This window comes from Haliotis asinina, chromosome 2 (assembly GCF_037392515.1).
Source record: "Haliotis asinina isolate JCU_RB_2024 chromosome 2, JCU_Hal_asi_v2, whole genome shotgun sequence".
In the NCBI taxonomy this organism is placed as follows: domain Eukaryota; kingdom Metazoa; phylum Mollusca; class Gastropoda; order Lepetellida; family Haliotidae; genus Haliotis; species Haliotis asinina.
In genome coordinates this window covers 15,432,691-15,454,662 of record NC_090281.1, presented here as the reverse complement: position 1 = coordinate 15,454,662, position 21,972 = coordinate 15,432,691, and the positions used below count along the sequence as shown (strand labels likewise).

General features: G+C 39.7%; 1 protein-coding gene across 1 annotated transcript; it reads right to left on the bottom strand.

Annotated features, from left to right (window-relative positions):
* Positions 1-271: 271 nt before the first annotated feature.
* Positions 272-19,631, bottom strand: LOC137272291 (sodium- and chloride-dependent glycine transporter 2-like). Its single transcript, XM_067804656.1, has 14 exons — positions 19,433-19,631; positions 18,639-18,770; positions 17,845-18,033; positions 17,142-17,256; positions 16,645-16,777; positions 16,301-16,435; positions 15,586-15,689; positions 14,181-14,305; positions 12,183-12,295; positions 11,737-11,865; positions 11,180-11,279; positions 1,574-1,674; positions 1,206-1,373; positions 272-409 (listed from the first exon to the last, which is right to left on the bottom strand). The coding sequence occupies exons 1-14, from the start codon at positions 19,629-19,631 to the stop codon at positions 272-274; spliced, it is 1,881 nt and encodes a 626-aa protein (XP_067660757.1).
* Between the last annotated feature and the right edge of the window lie 2,341 nt (positions 19,632-21,972).

Sequence of the window (21,972 nt, the reverse complement as noted above, 5' to 3'; positions counted from 1 at the left end):
CTGTTTAACATGTAAGAAAAGCGGACAATGCCAGGTATTATATTGGAATCAGCGTTTGATTTAATGTGAGTGGATCATTGACGCGGGTAAACAGCAGCCTACATAGTTTGTCATGTTTGGACAGCATTCCCTAAGTCTTCAATTGACATGACACCGAATGTCAGGTATCACATTGGAGTCAACGTTTTCATTAAATTTGATTGGACATTGACACACGGGTAAGCTACAGTCTAGTGTGTCATATTATGATGTCATTTTCTCAATGCTCTTTCTATGATCGACATGACACAGAGGACATCAAAACGCGTCTCAGTGACTTGGGCTGTTTTCGCTTCTTTAGGTAACACGTGCGGTAGAAAGCATTGGTGGGACCCCATCCTACATCTGGTTCTAAGGACGTCTTTAGTCTCTGAAATATAAAAACATACAACCAACGTAATGCCTATGTTTGGACAAAAAAGGAGGCGGCTTGATTGCCCAGAGTTCATGTCACGCTGAAGACACAGGTTCGATTCCTCATGAAGCCTAGTTCTGGTGTTCCCGCCTTGATGTTGCTGGAATATTGCCAGGATCACTCCAATCACTCAAAAAGCATATTCCACCTCGAACACTGTTTGTACTGGTGGATATCCGGTTTGGGAAAAAGTCTGTAGCTTGTCTGACAACAAACAAACAACCGTCAAAACGGTTCGAAATATATATATTTGGTGCTTGATGCCACACTCAGCAATATTCCAGCTACATGGCGGAGGTCTGAAGTTAACCAAGTCTGGACCAGGCAATCCAGTGATTAACCGCATGAACCTCAATCTTAGCAGTTGAGATTACGACAAATTCCTTCATAGATCTTATCGGGTTACACACAAGAAACTGACATTGTAGACTTTATGTGGATCCTGAGCGCAGACAATAACGTCCCATCAGCACTGATGATTTGATTAAGACAATAAAAGCAATAAAACCCTTTCCACATCCACAGGAACTAAACCAACTGCATATATGCGTTTCAGAATTAATACGACTTTATGACATTGTTTGTCAACAGTGAAATCTGGCCATGTGTTAGCGAATTACTAGGGAATAGAGATGATACCAGGTGAGTCAATGCCATAGTGCACCTGAGATAAGTACTAAATTCTTTCGTTCTATACCCCCACATTAGAGAACGAGATACAAAAAAAACGTCAAGATGTCGGACTAGTTACCTGCCGAATGTCGCCCTTCGCCCGAGATACAGCAACAACCATCATCACGCCGACTGGCAACATGGGGAGGGCTGCAATACACCAACCAATGCCTGATGCATAGTTCGGGAAGACATAATGTCCATAGGTTGGAGGTTCGTACTGAGTAAAGGTGAAAATTAAGGCAATCTGAAAATGTAAAGTTAGCAACGAGTTTGACTCGTAACATGGGTTTGCAGACAACTACTTGACAGTGCCAACCGGACTATTTTTGTGATCTATAATGTATGATTTTTCTTGGTGGTAATATTTAGCGAACAATTTCCTAACAAGACCAATGTGTCATATAGCAAGTTACATTAAAATGCTATCAACGTGAAGAATCTAACCAGAAGCATGGATGGTGTAACATAACACCACGTGATCTTGAAGAACAATGGTGCTGGTCTGCCAATCATCATCTGAATGTCGTCGCTGAACCGATCCACCCCTAGAATGTGAAAAATAGAAGACATAACTGCTGTCACGTCATATCAGGTTCAGCGGGGATATATTTGAGTCAGTGAGTGAGTGAGCGAGTGAGTGACTGAGTTTGATTAGCAATATTCCAGCAATATCACGGTCGGTGACACCAGAACGGACTTCACCCTTTGTACCCATACGGGGAATCAAACCCGGGTCTTCGACGAGACGAGCGAACGCTGTAACCACTAGGCTACCCAACCTCTTCAGTGATACGAGTATTACCTCAATGTCTGAATGTGCAGACCACTGGAAGTATTTACCTGATTAGGTATTCCATAAATCTGATCTTCTCATAACTGGTGTATATGCAGGTTACAAAACCCTTTCCACATCCGTCAAAAAGGATTCAAGACGGCGACAGGGGTAAGTGTAGCACCTTATCTTATTGCAAAGCTGAAATAGGACAACTACATACACACTATACAATAATGAAGTGTGCAAGCATTTTCGTGGTCCATAAATTGAGAGTCTATCGCCGAAATGTCGTCCCGTGAGAGAAGAGGAAAGAAGGATTCAATCAGCCATGTGCCGACACATAGAAGCAGAAGTGAGAAGCGAAAGAACTCCGGATCGCCACTTGATTCTGTGACACCGATCGCGAAAACGTCAAAGCCCTTGGTGCAGCCCATCCTGAATATGGAGTTACCTGATGTCTTCATATTCGGATCTTGCAGTACACCAATCTCGTCATCTACAAAAGAAAAGACAAATGACAAGATGGTGAGCAACCAGACAACAAGGCAACCATCCCGGACAAGTCTTTTCCCATCAACGATGATCGACTCCATCAACGAAGCTTCAATGGATTTGATAAACACAAAGTTGAGTGATGCCCTAATGTTACCAGATCTACAGAGAAAACTCAGGGAGTTGTTCATTAGAGTTGCCAAGGAAGCGGTGAGCGACGTTATTCAAGACATTGTGACACCACTGAAGAACGAGACCAGTGAGTTGAAGAATCAGCTGCAGCTCAAGATTGAGCAAGCGTAACTCAGCCAGGATCACAGGAATCAAGGAACGATAGGGAGAAGATAAAGAGAGTGTTGAAGATATCGCCTTGGATGTTCCTAAGGATGAGCACCAGGAAATACCAGCTACAGATATCGATAGGTGTCACCGTGTGGGTCCACCAGCTCCAGGTAAAAATAGGGCGATTGTTGTTAAGTTTGTCACTTACTGGGATCTTAACAAAGTGATTGCTAACAGGAGAAAGTTACAACAAAAAAAGATATCAGTTTCCATTAAGGTGGAACTAAATCAACGTCGTAACCGATTATTCAAGATGGCGAGAGATCTGAGACGTCAAGGACGAATCTACTCGACTTACTCGTGATGGACGTGTCTATATATGTGAACAATGTGAGGGGAGAATCAGAGTAATTCATACTGAGTCGGATCTGGACAAATACAATCGCTAAATGTGTTGTGACTTGAGGTATTATATACTGAAAGGCAAAAGAAACGTCGTAGTTTTCAGTTCATGAAATGTATATCAATGACATAGTTAGGTCAACTGTTTTTCACTTGATAATATCAACCAACATTTAGAAAACATTATTTAAAGTGAAAAAGATAAAGTTTTGTCCGGAAACATTTTCCTTGAACATTTGATTACTTTTCACTGCTTTTGGACAAGGATCACACCCAAACTCAAATCTGAAAGCACAATGTAAGTGCATCTCGTGGGCATCAATTGCAACCCTGACTGCTCGCACATCAGTCGTTTCCTGACTACAGCAGCTATGCCACGGTTAATAGGCCATTGGACGCCTTCATGCTGGACAACGCGCTTCTGTCATCGCCATTGATTTCAACTATTCTGTTAGAACGAGTGAACGTCTCAGAAAGCGATTCCACGCCACTAACAGCACAGATGACCGTCCACGTAGTGGTCGTCCCCGGGTAACCACGCACCGCCACTACCGTCAAATCTTCCGTCAACGCGTGCAAGATCGCTTCAGTAGGCAACAGACACAGCTCTAGGCACCATCGGCATCGATCAGTGACCGTACAGTTCGACGTCGCCTTGAAGCCAGCCATCTGTTTTGTCCTGCTCATGGTCCAGTTCTTACACAACGTCACCGACGTGAACGTCTAAACTGGGCACACCTGCGTCAACACTGGCATCAGAGACGTTGGAGAAGAGTGATCTTCTCGGATGAGAGTCGATATTGTGTGTCCGTAACCGATGGGAGGAGGCACCCATGAAGAGCCACCTCCTCGTGGTGGGTGCTGGGTAACGCTAAGTGCTCTTCTCCCGTGTGGACCCGGGACAGAATGTGTCCACAGCACCCCATTGCTTGTCGTAATAGGCGACTAAATTGGGCAAATGGAGATAACAAGAATAAAGTTTACTCAAATTATCTCCTTTTCTGAGGCAAAAAAACTGGTAAAAAGGTCTGATCTTCCAGAAAGTTATGCTACAGTAGCAAAAACATCATCGGAGTCTACCTCTAAAATAACAAAATCATCCTCAGGATGCCAGACTACCTTGACTTGGATAAATTTCGATTCTCCACAGCTTTTGTACCCTGCTATGTCATCTCAGACTGAGGAATCACTTCCTCGTACATGAAAGTCGTCTTCTGATCACAAATCATCATCATCTCAGTGAAATTCAAAGTCTCAATCGACAGCTGATGGTCAACAAACTGTGAAAGGTAAACCGAAGCCTATGCCTGATGCTTCAAAACAACAAAGTGGCAGAGCTCCTAAAGGGTCGCAGAATAAAATTTAATTGTTCAATAAATATGGGTCTCTTGAAGATATGGACGTTTCTGAAAACGTCCATTCTAGGGCACATAGCTTGTCGCCCTCCAAAAGAGTGCTGGGTAGATCCCCAATAAATCCACCCAAAAGATAGTTTATTCCAATAATATTGTACAGTGGAACTGCAGAGGATTGAGGACTAATTAACATGAATTACAGCTATTAGTTCAAGATTTTACACCTTCAGCGATATGTCTCGAAGAGACATATTTAAAACAAACAGATACATTTGACCTTCGTCATTTTAATGCATATCTTTGTTTTTCACCTCCGGGTAATAGAGCCACTGGCGGGTCATCCGTTCTAGTCAGAACCATCTTCGACGTTTGCCCAAACTGATCTTCTAGCTCTCGTTTTATTTCATGTAATTTATTGATACCTACTTGAGTGTCCCACTTCTTCTGCATCAGATCACGGATATACGTACTAATGCTCGCTTTGTAATCTGAATATGGAAGAAGAAGTGGTGTCACAGATTTGTTGAGTGCTGCTTTTGCAGCAAGATCGGCCATCACATTCCCAGAAATACCTACGTGACTGGGTAACCAACAAAAGACGATGTCGTATTGGTCAGTAGCAAGAGTATTATACAGTTCAATAATTTCAATTAAAAGTGGATGTTTACAAGAAATATTTTTAATAGCCTGAAGGCAAGAACGAGAGTCGGAATGTATTATATACTGTTTATGTTTAGGTTGTCTTTGAATATATTTAAGAGCTGTTAATATGGCGTTAGCTTCAGTTGTAAAAATAGAACTTTGTCTGATAATCTAGAAGATATTGTTCTGGATCCATAGACAGTGCGCCACCGTCCTTGGACGCATTTGAAAATAAGGATTTATAATTGCTATATTTATGTTTTAGTCGCTTATACTCTTGTTTATATTGTAATTAATTAGTTTCTGATTTCTTAAATGTGGTCAATGTTAGGTCCACTTGGGGCCTGACCAACTGCCAAGGAGGAGAAGAAAGAAGACGGGAGGAAGCTATGTTTTCCAGCTCAATGACGGCCGAAGACAGAAATGGTTTAATGCTATCCTAGAGGCTGGATTGAAAACACAGTTATAGGCAGGGTTAGATTCATTAGAGTACTGTAATTCATTCATTCATTTAGTAGTGTACTGTAAAGCTAACTTTATACCGCGCTGCTCAAGAACTGGGTCACCAGCCTCAACGTAGAGACTGTCAATAGGGGAAGTTCTAAAAGACCCAAGACAAAGTCTTAAACCTTGATGATGGACAGAATCAAGATCAAGAAGTTTAAGGTTGCTTTTGCAGGCTCCACCATATACGATGGAGTCATAATCGAGTTTCGAACGGACCAGCGAGCGATACAGGTGCAAGAGGGTAGTTTGATCCCCTCCCCACTTTGAGTTGGAAACAACTTTCAATAAATCTAGTGCCTTCAGACATTTAGCTTTAAGGATTCTGGTAAGTGCTTCAGGACTGTATGTTATCAGCTCCTGTAGCAGTGTCATGAGCTTGATCAAGAGCAGTATGGAGTTCATGAATAGAAAAAGTTTCTCTATAATCGTCCCCATTATCTGAGTTGAAATTAAGAGTTTTTTTTCTTGCTGTCTTTGATACTGCTGGAATTTAGGTAAGTAATTCGAAGAATAAGAGTGTTTAGCGAGGGTTTCACCCAGTTTATTAACAATATCTGATTTATCAGTAAGCAGCTGATCTCCATGTTTAAGATGATGGACACCAGATTTAGTACCTTTACCTTTGATTTCCTGAACCATGATCCATACCTTGGACATGGGTGTCCGAGAATTAATTTTGTATACATAATTTTACCAAGATTGGCGTTTGTTGTGTTTAAAAGTACGCCGTGCTTTAGCATTTAAAAGCTTGTTTACAGTCATCGCTGAACCATGGTTTTCGAATATGTGGAACTGCAGAGGAATCTGGTATACACTCATCAGCTATGGAGTTCAATTCATCCGAAAAGCATTTAATAGCATCAGGAACGTCAATAAAACGTTTAGGTTTAAGTTTTTCAGCACATAGTGTTTCATGTAGAGCCCAGTTAGCCTTTTTATAATTCCGCCTTGATGGTGGAGGAACATCAGATGGAGTTACAGATTTTAGTATAGTGGGAAAATGGTCACTTCCACAGAGGTCATCGTGGACTGACCATTCAAATTCATTTAGTAGTTCAGAATTTGTGAGTGACAAGTCGAGAGCAGAATAGGTCCCTGTACCAGCGTGTAAGTATGTGTTGGAACCATCACTATAAATACATAAATCATTGTCAGAACAAAAGTCCCCCAACAATTTACCTTTAGCGTTTATAGTTATACTACCCCAGAGTGGGTTGTGTCCATTTAAATCTCCCATTACAATACAGGGCTTCGGGACTTGGTCATATAGAGCTAGAAGATCAGTTTTGGTAAACGTCGAAGACGGAAGATATAGAGAGAGCATAGTGTAAACGCTACATGTAAAGTAATGCTCACTACAACATCCTGTATATTAATAATAAGTGAAACAGGGCTATATATAACGTTTTGTTTGACTAGAATGGATGATCCGCCCTATCACCTGGAGGTGAAAAACAATGATAAGCATTACAATGACGAAGGTGAAATGAACCTGTCTGTTTTAAATATGTCCCTTGGAGTCAGATCGCTGAAGGTGTAAAATCTTGGACTAACTAAGCATAACTTTCTGTAAGGTCACATCTCTTCACGAGTTTTTTTGCCTCAGGAAAAGAGATATTTTGGGTGAACTTTATTCTGCTTATCTCCATTTGCTCTTTCCAAATTGGACACTGTTTCGAAGAAGATGAATGGTCGCCTGAGCAGTTCGTGCATTTTTTAAAATCACTGTCATAATCTTCTGTTGTGTGTATCTTCTCACCACAGTGAGCACACACAACAGACAATGTACAGCTAGATACACCGTGTCCATTTAAAACACCTGAGCGGGTTGGGGGATGTATGTCTTGACTTGGATGTTACAGTAACCTGCCTCCACTGACTTAGGAACATTTGGATACGAGAATGAAAAGAGATACGTGTTTGTTTGGATAGTTTCATTATTTTTCCGGAAAAACGCTTGACATAAAGCACACCTTGATCTTTCATTTCGCATGCCATGTCAAGTTCTGACATGTCAGCAAACAGTCGATCACTATCTCTGACAATGCCTTTACTTGTGTTCAGGGTTTGGTGAGCAGAGACGGTGACCGGAATGCCCATGAAAGATTCAATACTCATGAGATTGGTTGCTTGCTGGGTTTTTTCTGCACTCAACTAGCAGGGCACCCGAACGTAAGCGTCTAATGTTTTTAACATCCCCAGTAATACATTCAATACCCTTAGATACTGCAAAAGGGTTCAACTTTAATGGTTTCTTGTCAGGAGTTTCAATTATAAGGAAACGTGACCAATACTCAATCGATGCAGACGGTCTGTGGTCAGTATCAACAGTGGACATTTTGTTTTTTGGTGGGATTTCATAAGCCATGGTTAGTGTAATACGGTTCATCATCCGAGCTCCCCGCCCACCACGGAGTATCACGAGGACAATGCTAAAAGCAAGTGGGTCTCCAACTTGCAGCACCAAGGATACCCGGATGATATACTCCAGCAGAGGAATTATAAATAATTAATCTACCAGATTGACCCATGAGCCACCGCCCTCTGGGCATACGACTCTAGGCGAAGTTCATATGATCATAATTTGCATAATTCACAATCGAAAAAGTTACAGATCAACAGTAGTGCCAAGACCGAAATTCACAACAATTCCAAATCAAATTTGTGCAATGACACATACATAGTCCATGCACAGGGCTTGGCATGACCAGCCGATTGGTTGAATCGGGCCAATTCAACCACCCGTCTAGGTGAAGTAATTGCCGAAGTGGTGTGTTGGGCAAATGGAACGCAGTTAAAAGTCCAACTGCCCTCAACCACCAGGATCCCGTCCTCCACCGACACGGGACGCAACCCACGGCAAGCAGGTTGCCCAATTTAGTCGCCACTTACGACAAGCAATGGGGTGCTGTGGACACATTCTGCACATACCCAGCACCCACCACGAGGAGGTGGCTCTTCATGGGTGCCAGTTTTATCACAAAGCAGTGCATCCCAACAAAGGTGGTCACCATCAGACCCAATGATAAAATCTGGTAAGATTCAAAATTAAGAAGAGAAAGCAGGAAAATAGAAAGATTAAGAAAAAAAAGCTTTAAGAAAAAGGAAGTATGGTCACTTTACAAAATATAGGAAGCAACGTAACAAAGTAAATAACATCAAAATCTATGCCAAAATTGTTTTTTTACTCAAACCTAGATGAACTGTTATTTGAAATGTAAGCAGAAAACAATTCGTCTTATTGGAAACCTGTACGCTACATTGTGAAATCTTTCGGGTCTTGCTCAACTATTCCAGGTTTAAACGATAACAGTAACGATGAGAGCCCATCTATTTTTGTCTGTATCGGGTAAACCTGACAAGCTCAATGAATATTTTCAATCAGTCTCAAACCTTAATGATGAACACATTGAACTTCCTGAATATTTTCAGAGAACCGATGCATCAGTTAATTTGATAACTATAACAGTGAGGGAAATTTCTAATATCATTAATATCATTCGTTCCAAGAAAGCAACCGGTCCAGATAAAATTAGTCATGAATTGTTGAAGAAGGCTGTCAACTCCATAGGCAGAGTTCTTTGTTCATTATTCAATCTTTCTCCTCGATCGAGTATTTTCCCAAATGTTTGGAAAAAGGCCTATGTTAGGCTGCTATTTAAGAAAGGAGAAAATTCAGCTGTATCTAATTATAGGCTGATATCACTTATCAGTTGCGTCGGTAAAATATTTGAAAGGGTTGGTTTTATACAACCTGGCTGGCTAGTTATATAAGGAAACGTACCCAATCAGTGTTTGTGAAAACATACAAGCCGGTGTCTCACAGGGTTCAGTCTATGGTCCTTTTCTTTTCATTGTGTATGTGAATGAAATAGCCAATGTATTAAATTGTTCAACAAGAGTGCACATTCCAATAACATGCAGTTATTACACATAACTATGAACGAAAACGTAAGCGATTGGACTAAGAACTGGTTACACAAATACAACCCTGATAAGACTGAAGTTGTGTTGTTCTCTACAATAGCAAGTGGCAAGCTAACCATCTTGACGGCTGTAACATTAAATCTGTACCTTTTCATGAACATCTTGATGTAACTTTATCTTCAAATGGAGGCTGGTCTCATGACATTAATGACATTTAGAAGAAAACCTCCAAAGTGATAAATCCCATGAGGAAGTTAAAGTATTTTTAAAACGAACAACGCTAAATAAGATCAACACTGTTTTCATTCTTCCTCATTTTGAACATGCGTGTGAATTGTGGGATAGATGCACAGCTGAACAAGCTAACTCTCTAGAATAGATACAATTAGAAGCAGCTCGTACAATAACAGGACTTCCAAAAGATACTTCTCGTGATCATTTATTTTTTGAAACTTGTTGACTTCTTAGCGAACATATGAGAATGAGGAATCTTTGTTCGTTTCTAAGATTCTTTACCTTCAGGAAATATTACCTACATTTGTAGGCCAAAAATCATCTTACAACCTACGCCACTCTTAAAACTTCTCCCTTCCATGTACGATATTGAAAGTTTCCTTTTCATCTCTTTTCCATCTACTTTACGAATGTGGAACAATATTCCCATATAAATATGACAAATGGATTCTTTAACTGGTTTTAAATTGAAAATTCAAAGTAACATAAATGCAGCCCCATCTTTCTTTCCGTCAATGGACATTATTCACACAAAACTAAGGTACAATACAACTCCTCTAAATTACAATTTATTCACAATTAATTACAGACCAGATACTTCTTGTGTGTGACTTTATTTTTCTCAAATTAATGGTATTACCTTTTAGAATGTCCTTTACATACAACGTAGCGCAAAGATTTGTTTGTAAATATTGTCGTTAACATCGTACACCCATTGATTTAGATTTATTGTTGTTTGGTCATGCTCTCTCACTATATGAAAACGAATTATTATTTGAACATTTACATAGATATATTAAACTAACTGAAAGATTTTTGTAGTTTTCTTGTATATATTATTTCCACAAATTCCTGTTGTCAGTGTTTTCATATTACAAATGTGACATATATAACTTCTGGGGGACGGCGTTCCTAAGGAAGACATCATTTTGTCACTGGTGCATCAAATTTTGAAATGTTATCAACAAAAGTTGTAACCAGCAACATTCAACCTTTGATGGTAATGGTGTAGTTTTCTAAAATAACATAACAACCAATATTTATTTTTCTAAGACAAATGTGTATCGTGTCATCCAGTATTCATGTAGTCATGTAAAAACATAAGTGACCCGTGAAGATCCGGGTTAGAATTGGTCTTCAGTAATTTATGCCTGTCGTACCCTGATCGGATGGTCAGGCTCGCTGACCTGATTCACACCTGTCATCGTATCGTAACTGCGTAGATCGATGCTCATGATGTTGACCACTGGATTGTCCGTCCTGGACTCTATTGTTTTACAAACCGTTGATACATAGAACAGTGCGTGTGGTGTTAAATAACAACAAATAAAAACATTGCAGCTCATATTGAGGAAGACGTTATCAGGTGGCTAAAGAAATTCCAAAATTCTTTTCCCGTAACATTAGGTCAAACATGAGGTCCGCAGCACTTACCATACACCCACGAAACCACTATACACTCCACACAACCACAGACGATGAGGAAAAGAGCAAAGAGGTACCAGTCCAGCAACTGAAAAACATATACTCCCCCCTGAAAGTAGAGGGAAAATAATCACTGTCTAACTGAACAGTCCACGACAGTTATCACATACCAATTAACCCAAAGAAGTACCCAGAGAAAACATATTAGGCCTCGCACATCTCTCCAGTTATATTTAAAGTAACACGTCTGAAGTATAATAATGAAGTAACATGTCCCCAGTAAGGTATATAAGGGGTGTCTCGAGTGTCTAAACATGTCCTAATTGAAATGTGGGAAGAAAAATGTCCGCAGTAAAAAGAGTTGAGCGGGATGACTCAAGTACAATGTATTATATAAGTGAAATCGGCCCCTAGATATAATCGCTGAGTTCGACCTAAAAACGCCAGGCTGCCCAACCGCATTAAAGAGTTTTGCGCTCCATTGTTTTAGGTGAGCAGCAGAGGCTATTTCATACAACACTAAACACACACACACAAAAAAAGAGATTCTAATGCTTGTCACAAACCTGAGTCGTCATTACCAGACCAGCCAGAAAACACAATGAACAGTAAGCTGCAGTTAGCAAAACTCTCCAGTTCAACAAGTAATGGAACTGGTCAGTGACGGCGGTTATCACAGTTTCAGCTGCTGAGAACTAGAAAATATTTACACGAGATACGAGACATGTGACACGTGGAATGCTATAACGCTATGATATAATGGTTTGTAATAAATGACCAGCATGGTGGACAGTTTTGGAAAAGAGGAACACAATGGTTAATTTGCAATTTTGTAATATTTGAAAACATCTAGTTCCAAACCAATTTTTCAAATGACGAGAATACACCACATACTTTAACAATGCCATTTACTAACGACTGAAACCTCTAAAACAGATGGTATTAAAACGATGGTTTTAAGATTGGGGAAATGGGTATTTCTGAAATGTGTTACTGTGTCAGATGCGCTTACAATGGAATCCAGTGCCAGCATTATGACCATGATAAAGAAGATGAAACTCCACAGCTGAGGAATCGGAAGTTGAGCAAGGACTTCCGGGTAGATCACAAAGCCTAATCCAGGTCCTAGAACATACAGTGAGTGAGTGAGTGAGTGAGTGAGTTAATATTTAACGTCACATCGGCAATAGTGCAGCCATATCGTGACGAGAACGAGTAATTATGAAAATACAAATGAATTAATAGCACATACATTGTAAAACCCTGTCGACGAAGGACAGTAAAACTAACTAGGATATCACAGAGTAGAATGTAAAACTAGTGAATAGACCTAAAACAATGTATCTATAGAGGACAGTACAATATAAAAATGAGCTATAGCTTGCCAACAACTGAAGGTAGATCACCATACTAAGGACCATGGGGACTTACAGTACATTTGCTGCCTGCATGGACCTTAGTTGGATTTACATCACCCCCCTAGAACATACAGAATGTTATAGAGTGGCTATACTTGCTATTGTTGTTCTGAATATTGAGTGAGTACGTGAGTTCACATTTAGCGTCACACCGGCAATATTGCAGCCATATCGTGTCAAGAATATCAATATTCAAATCAATAAAATTACAACGTAAAACGTGTCATCGAAATACAGTGAAAACAGCAGATTATCACAGCTCGTAATTTAAAATTAGTGTACTATCATAAAAATGTATCACTATAGACAACAGTGCAATACAAAAACTGACTATAGATCAGCTACAACCGAAGGTTGGTCACCACACTGGAAAGCACAAGGACTTACAGTGGCTTTGCTATGTCCTAGCTGGATTAATTTTGTATCTCATTCTGATTAATCAAGGTTCGATCAAGGTAAGCCTGTCGTACAATGCAAAAGCCGTTATTTTCAGACAAATGTTACTTTCTGTGGGTCTTATTGGATTTACCTAAGTTTCCCTAAGTTCGTAGAAAGCACTGTCGACTATTTTAGCAGTTAGCGGCGGGAGGTGATGGCAATTAGCAATAGTCCTCATACCAATACCAAACTCCTCCTGTCGAAGATATGGACTTGTGTGTTTGTGAATAGTTCGAAATGTTGTACACAGATCTAGAAAACCAAGTAGAGACATGCTTCCACGATCTTAACTACGCCTGAAGTATATATATGTAATATCAGGGAACAAGATGATTGCTTCAGTTTTAACAACACTGGAGTGTCACACAATTGATACACTAAAATAGAATACTGCAAAGGAATGACAACTCTGTCAGCTGGATTACGATTTTAGTATAATTTGAGATGTCAGTAGTGATAGAAATAAAGGACCCATCCTGGATAATTCAGGGTGACAAACGATCCGCCGATCATCTAATTTGATCCCTAAGGCACGCTCCCGTGATCTAATGTGTATGAAAGGTTTCAAGAAAAGTCTTTTCAAGGACAGATTAGTCTAAATTGTTCTAGAGACTCCCAGACTAATCTAGACTAATTTTGTTACTATAGAAACTAACACTCCATCGCCCTCAATAGCAAAGTAACATAGCCTATAGGACACAATGTCAACATTGTCCTTAAAGAGTGTGTCAGTTCATATTTACACCTGCAATACTTTAAAGATATCGTGGGGAGCAACCCGTTAATAATTAGAAATTATTAGAAATTAAAACCCCGATGACGAAGAATAGTACAACCACTAGTGTATCACAGATATCCATTTAAAACTAGTATTTAAATTTAAAACATGTTAACTAGAAATAACAAGACAATGTATAAACAGGACATAGATTGCTAACAACTTAAGTTAGACCACCATACTAAGGACCATGGGGACTTTCAGTGTATTTGCTTCCTACATCATGCCTTCGTGGATTTGGTTTTAAAGGTAACAGTGGTAAATAACAAGAATTTAAAATTCCATTGTTAATTGTTACTGTCCAGGGAAGCAGGGATAGTGATGTTTCTAAAATGAATTTTTGATTAACAAGACTAGCAGCATATAGCATGCGTACCTGATGACACGACATCCATCATGGGCACACCAGCTTCATGTGCCATGAATCCAAGAATTGAGAATATTACAAGACCGGCAAACATGCTTGTTCCTTCACACACAAATGTGCAAAATACAGCGTTCCTAAATTCACAAACATAAAGCATGTACAAATCACATTTGAGACGGGAATGTTCACATACATACATTTCTACCGCAACAAATGTTCAGTTTTCCCAGAAATTATTGATAAAGTCTTTGTTTCCTAATACTGACAGCAAAAAGTTATATATAGGTTTTCATTATGTTGTCAGGTACTCAATATGGAGGCTTAAGAATGAACCTTACTACGTCAAGAGTTATCTTCCTTGGGGTAGCAGACGGCTCCCTTTATTGACAAGACAGATTTGACAACAGAACAGAAAAACAAGGCTGGTCCTAGATGTTTTTGAAAGGAGTGTAACAAATGCAATAAAATGGATGGCAGACTTGCCACTCCCTTCTGTATACAGAACCTTGAAGAACATTCACTCAAGCAGGAGTTGGGACTGATCACAAGACAGGGACGGAGATCAAGGAAGGTCAGTACTACGAATTTGTCAGATTTTGAACTAGGGTAAAACTGAAAAGCGTCGCGAATATCAGAAATGAGGTGATTAAAAAAGGAAGCCATCAGGTATGTAATGAAACTTTTTGTCAAGAATTACAAAGCTTTAACTGGGTGCACAAGCTAGGAATACCATCACCACTGATGAAAGATACACAAACAGAAAAAACGCTGAAACTGGTGCAGGGCTCATGAAAATCAAGCGTGGGATGTTGTTATCTTTCCTCTGATGATACTTCTGTCTGGCTTTTACCGAATTGGGTGAAAGTTTAGACAAGGGATACCGTGTTCAAGTGTTAGACTGACCCAGCTACAGCTCAGATCTTAACCCTTCTAAGTATGTGTAGAGTCTTAGAAATATTGAAGATGTGAAGACAAAAGTGACTGAATATTGGGATGCACTGTCACACGATTTCTTCGTTAGCGTATGTAGGCTCATTCAGTCGTGTATTGCAGGGACAGAGTCTCATAAATAACCGAAAGAGACTTGGCTGTAAGACTATCATATCTCAATATATTCATTTAAGTAAAACTTTTTTAGTTTACATACACGTATTAGATATTTGCCGAGACAACTGTCTCCGTTATATCTGGGAATACAATGTATAGTTATACAAATCTGAGTTACAAAACTGGGAAGTGTTACTCTCTAGCTGTACCTTCAGCTAGCTGTAGTCTTATTACCGTACAAGAAGGTGTACATGAGTTCTCAACAATGCCTGACACAACTAAAACAAAACTGTGATATGGCAGTGGCCACAACTTGTATTAAAGTTTTAACTTTTGTTATACAGGTGGTTTGCTACATTTCATTTACCTTAGACAATTTGTGTTGAATTTGTTGTAACTCGACATTGTTATGATACATCCCCAGGCTGGACCCAGGGAGTAGAACACCTGGAGACACGCCTCTAACCACACCTGGTGAAGAAGAGAACATCAATGAAAAGATTTTTGATAATGTTACTTCGTCCCCATTTAACTACACTATGTGCGGACTACGTGCCTTCTTGTGATCAGTGTTGTGTTCAATCTAAATCGTCAGTTTTGTTTTGCTGACCTAATATGAACATTAATGGACTCTGTATGTCTGTCTCCTCATACATATGCTCAAACCCTTAGAGCGGTACACATTGTGCACGTATGTCAGTGGTGGTGTGCTTCGTCTTGAGCATATGGTCCAAGTAACAAATCACTTGAAACTGGTCGTGTTAATCCCGGAGAATCTTGGATAAGTGACTGTGCTTAGCAGCTTGAGCTTGAGAGCTTCCATGACTTTGATCTTCCTCTCGACGAGGCACACATGCTACATGTGGTCTCACCTTAGCCAGTGAGTTCCAAATTGCTTCTGTTCTCCCAGCAGAAAATAGTATCGGGTAGGATGTCATATGACTGGTAACATCCCAGCGCCTTACATGCAACTTTGATTATCTGGGGAAATACTAGGGTCCGTTATACGGTATGTGCTTAGAGCATGCCCGTGCAGCGTGGAGTTCAGCGCTATATAATATGTGGCCTTATTATCGGTGTACCTGTATCTCTAGAAGCTTGCTGAAGTTTGGCGTGATGTAAAAGAGGGCTCCATCTGTTCCTCCGGGCAGAGTCAGGCCGCGTATCAGAAGAACAATAAGAATGCCGTAGGGCAACGTAGCTGTCACATAGGCAGCCTGTAACGAGGACAAAACACAATACAGCTCGAAATAATGTCAGATATTATCATATACATAAATGTTAGCTGGTTTCAAATAAAAAATATTTAAACATAAACCTTAATCTTTGACTGAATACGGTCTTTATATACAATCCAACTGTCGCGATTGCGATGGGAGATTTTACTTTGCATCTAGGTGACTTTATTCTTTTCTTAAGTTCAAACCTTTCCAACAGATCGGACGCCTTTGACAATGCATAAAAAGACGACAATCCATGAGGCAAGTAGACAAAGTGCCAGCTCCAATTTGATTGGGCCGAGATACTCCAGGCCGCTGGTGATTTCAAGCGCTTTGTGTCTACAAGAAATACACATATTGATATAATTATGTTATGAGAGATTCCTGGAAACAGATTGTCACTAAAGCTTCGCAATATACCTGTTCACTGGCATTAAGAGGTGACAATGCATGTGACATGAGCAATCAATGTAAATATTTCGGACGAAATAACTCACTAACAACCTTTACTAATCTCTCTGATAAGAAACTTACTGTGCTAAAAAATATGACAATTTTATACTCAGCGGACTCAAATTCACATCAAATGACATCAGTTACTTTGATCATGACACAGTCAACATGTTAATCCCTTGGATATGGGTTTGATATATGAGACATTAAATAACCTTTCCTCAAGAAGAAATGGAATGAAAGGACTAACTGCCAAAATTCTTCAGCCGCCGTCACAAAGCTGTTCTTCAGTCCTTCATTGATAAAGGATTTGTTGGAGGTGGTTGTGTTATCCATACTACTGTAGTGACTGGAACCGTTTGTAACTGTAGAGTTGAAACATAGATTACCATTCGTCTTTGAGTGGTATTATTTAGAAGTTGGATTGTACTATATGGACAAGCTTTATGGATGATGCGACGTTTCGATACAGAGTCTTGTATCGTTTGTCAAGCTAGTATGATACAAGAATCTGTATCGAAACGTCGCAAGAAGTTAAAGCTTGTCCAGAGTTTCCCCCACAAAGATTGTCCAGATTTGCCTCCACAGAGCTTGTATAGACTGCCATTCGATGAGACATGCACACTGTCTTATTTACCGAGAACCACATGTTGTGCGGAGCGTTGTAAACATCTCTTGCCACTGAACTGTGTCAAATAGCACAAGAAAATATGAACGGAATGTCTATTTGCCATCGTGAGGCTTTGTGTTAATAGTGTCTGGGACTTGTTGTCATCATGTTCAACAGAGGGGATATCAAGTACATTTTCCTAAGACTGGGGGGAAATGAGTTGCTACTCTACCTTAACAGATTCGAAATGGTTGTGCCATTTGTGGTGATCATACTTCAGTCACGGTTGTTAATGCGATCTTAAACAATAATGGCTCACGAACACAAGTGCATCCACTAATACCTCCACTGAACATTTGATTTAATTGCTTCAAAGTCGTCACACACGCCTCTGTGTTCCAGGAGTTGCTGCAGGATGTCCATGGGAGGACTGACCTCAGGGAGAAGAATGCATAGTACAAAGACCATGCACAGATGACTGTGGAGTAGATCACGAACCCAGTACAGAAGATCAACATGCCACCTCCAAGACCTGTGAATATTTTAATGTTTCATGATCTTACCAGAATTAACCAGCCTGCCATTACTGTGGATTTCGGCTTCAAATAGGTGTGTCTTTTGCAATCCAAATTAGAGATAGTGATAATTGTTTGTCTCGTGTCTTCGTCAACAACGGCACCATGTTTTTCTTTGCTTAACGCCACAGGCATGGCCACCCGATCACGTAGATTGCTTCTTCGGCAAGCAATGGCTGTTGAATACTTGCATGTGATATGACTTAAGAAACATGTAAAGGAAAATATGTGTGAGAAACTGCACAATGGCAGCCACGCATCCGCCATGACAGTCTCAAATGGGATCAAGCGAACATCAAACACTCGAGATGACCAGTCAGTTATCTATATATTTCCGTCCGTAACTGTTACTAGTCAGCATTGCATTGCAAGACAATGGCGCAACGTTACAGCAACGTAGATTGAGGTGATAAAACCCTTTCGACATCCATAAGAAACGTCTGTTACGTCTCTGTACAATTGTCACTGTATCGGGAGTTTAAAACACCCTCTACAGTCCAGGTAAACACCTCTGCGAAAAGTCTCCACTAAAAGAACCTTGCCATCAATCAGAAACCTTTACCTTTCACTAGAGGACAGAGGCTCCACGTGTGCATTGCACTACGTCCTGTAAACTGTCCCAGTGCCACCTCAAGGAAGAACAGTGGTAGGCCGCACAGCACCAGACACACCATGAAGGGAATCAAGAACGCCCCTAAAATAGACATAACATCCTGGAACATGTTCTTTCTAGCGCGTCAGATGTCGCCGTTACAGGATACGATGATCGTGGGTTCGAATGAAAGATGTTCCCTGTTTACGTAGTAAACGTCCCAAACCAGAAAAATTAATTAAAAAATTAATGTTTACTAAAAAAAAGAATAAAATTTGTTGAAATAACACGAGACAGTACGACAGTAATCCCACATAAGGACTATGCCGTGTAATTGTGCTCATTGCAAAATACATTTGATTCGTAAATATGATTGGATTTGCTAACTGATAAATATAAAATATGAATGAGTGCGAGTATGGCGCATTGAGCAATATTCCAGCAACATCAGCAGTTGGCTTTATGTACAATAGTATAACAGCTGTCTTAAAACACAGTCTTTCAAACATTGTAGTACTGTAACGCAATCAACCAGAAAACAGCTGCGTGCTCTATTCTTAGTCACATATTAATCATCATGCAAAACTGAGTGAGACATCATATTTACTGTATATTTCATAGAGATGCATTATACCCTTGTACCTTGTAACATGTTGCAATGCTTAGTTCGTCACCCATTTGCATACCTTTTCAAGATTCTATTTATAGATTCAAAGCGCTGTGATCAAGCTGTGTTATTGTTTTTAACTCCACAGTTTACTTACCTCCTCCGTTCCTGTTGCAGATATAGGGAAATCGCCACACGTTTCCAAGGGCAACACAGAATCCAATCAGGGATAGAAGATAGTCTGTTTGCGAGCTCCAGTACTCTTTCTCTCCTCTCTCTTTGGACTGGTATTCGTTCATTTCCATCATTTCCACTGATTCTTGATCTCTCTCGTTATTCTCTTTATCAGACTCCATTTCTGGGGCAAACTGTGAATCAAATAAAAGCGACACACGTATAACAGTAAACGGACACATAACCTTTGACCATATGGACAATTGTTTTTAATGAATAAACAGAATTAGCCATACTATAACCTAAACAACACATATGTTTATCAGAAATTCGAAAAGTCTGTGTTCAAGCTTACTCGAAATATGTGCGCTTAAATAATTCAATACATTTCCTTATTTCTGGCCAACCGTTTCTTGATTTGATAAACCTCACGTTGTACATTCTCCAATACGTGAAGCAGATTTCTGGTGTCCCCAGAATATTGGTATTGCTAGAATATTGCTGGAAGCGGCGTAAAACCCAAATGATTATGACTCGAAAGAGTTCGCACAGAAATCATTAACTAAACGACCTGTGTACTGAAAGTTACAACGCCAAATTAATGATGCCTGTAACAAAGTGAAACGGTGCAGAAATATATTTTCATGTGGCAAGAAAGAATAATCTACCAGTGAAGGTGTAGAACTATTGGGGAACTTGTAGGAGTGAACGTAGCTTTTTAACAACGTAAGGTTGCTGGCGGAGCGAGTCACAGACACGCTTTCGGAAATATCAGAAAAAACAACATCATTGACGATATCTAATTTCCCTATACGAGGTTTGGCGTGCAGAAATCGGTCGCATAGACTGATAGTCGTGTTTAGATACATATACGTGTGCGTGTGCGTGTGCGTGTGTGAGTGGTGGAGGGTAGGTGTCATTGATGACGCATCCATAACGCTACCCAACGGGGATTCAATGCCGGCAACAAATCGTATTCGAACCACCGCGCACTGCTCTCCAACCAGACCCTGTCTCCAATAGGACCAGTTAGCGATCCTTCATTGTACGAACATCCATATGGGCAGAATTGGACTTGCTGAATATCGTACACTAACATCATTTATGGTTAGTGGGATATTGCATGGTTTCCTCGTTTTATATGGCAATGATATTATTATATATTACCACTCCTAGTGTATGTATGTGTTTAACAAGAATTACATGACTCTGAGATCATGATCAAACAATTAGTATCTAAGTTTAACGGAAATAGTCATCGGGTATGCAAGACTATTATTTCAGTACGCTTTTTCAATCAAGTTTATACAGTGGAAGCTGTCGTAACCGGCATCTGTCCAATTCGGCACAAAATCTCAGTCCCATCGGTGGCATTTGTATTTATCACCAGCTCTACAATCCAGCACATTGTCTAAACCGGAGTATTTCTTCAGCGTTTTAACTATCAGAAAAGCATTCAGCACTTCGAGAGTAGACGCCATCCCTGGAGAGGAAGTGCCGATACCTATATACTCCTATAATGGTAACATGAGGCTATCATTTTTACTCTCAAGAAACAAAGTGACAATATAACTTTATACTTTGACGGTTGTGAAATTAGTAATGTAAATGAACATAAACGGGTGTAATGGGAAATGGAATAAACATATTGATAAAATAGTAAAATCAAGTTCAAAGATGATAAAGTCCATGCGTAAATTGAAATTTCTGCTCAGTAGGCAAATTTTGAATAAGATTTATACTATGTTTATCAGACCACACTTTGAATATGCCTGCGAGGTCTGGGATGGGTGTAACCATGTACAGTCACTGAGGCTAGAACAACTACAACTAGAAGCAGCCCGTATTGTTACTGGATTACCAAAATATACACCGCATAAATATCTCTATTTTGAAACTGGGTGGGAAAAATTATCGATACGTAGAGAAAGAAGAAAGTTAACATTATACTACAAAATGAGATGTGGTAATGCACCTTCATATCTGACAGATTTGCTTCCTCAAACTGTTAGCGACTCTACAACGTATGATCTCAGAAACTCTGAAGATTTTGTAAAACCATCATATAGGCTTAAACACTCATGTCAGTCTTTTATCCCATCAACTGCAATGTTATGGAATAATATTCCATTAGAAAAACGAATGTTACCATCAACAGAGAACTTTAAGTCATATTTGAAAAAACCTATTGACATGGCACCATCATACTTTTTTACAGGTATCCGCAAAGAAAATATTATTCATACTCGTTTAAGATATCATGTAAGTGACTTGAATTATGATCTATTTCACGTTGGCATTAAGATGGACTCAAAATGTATGTGTGGCTATTTCTGTGAAAATGTTTATCACTTCCTGCTTGAGTGTTTCCTACATAATGAACATAGAACGAAGATGTTAAACCTTGTAAAATTACATGTACATGATGATGATTTAAATGTAGATTTATTACTAAATGGCAGCAGGGACTTATCATATGATCAAAATCACGCAATATTTAAAGCAGTTCAGCAGTATATATCA

Coding starts and splice junctions, on each gene's coding strand:
- LOC137272291 (XM_067804656.1), bottom strand. CDS start 19,631: ATGGAGTCTGATAAAGAGAATAACGAGAGAGATCAAGAATCAGTGGAA. Junction 16,436..16,644: donor GCGTCCGATCTGTTGGAAAG/GTTTGAACTTAA, acceptor TCCTCGTTACAG/GCTGCCTATGTGACAGCTAC. Junction 1,374..1,573: donor TTACACCATCCATGCTTCTG/GTTAGATTCTTC, acceptor TTACATTTTCAG/ATTGCCTTAATTTTCACCTT.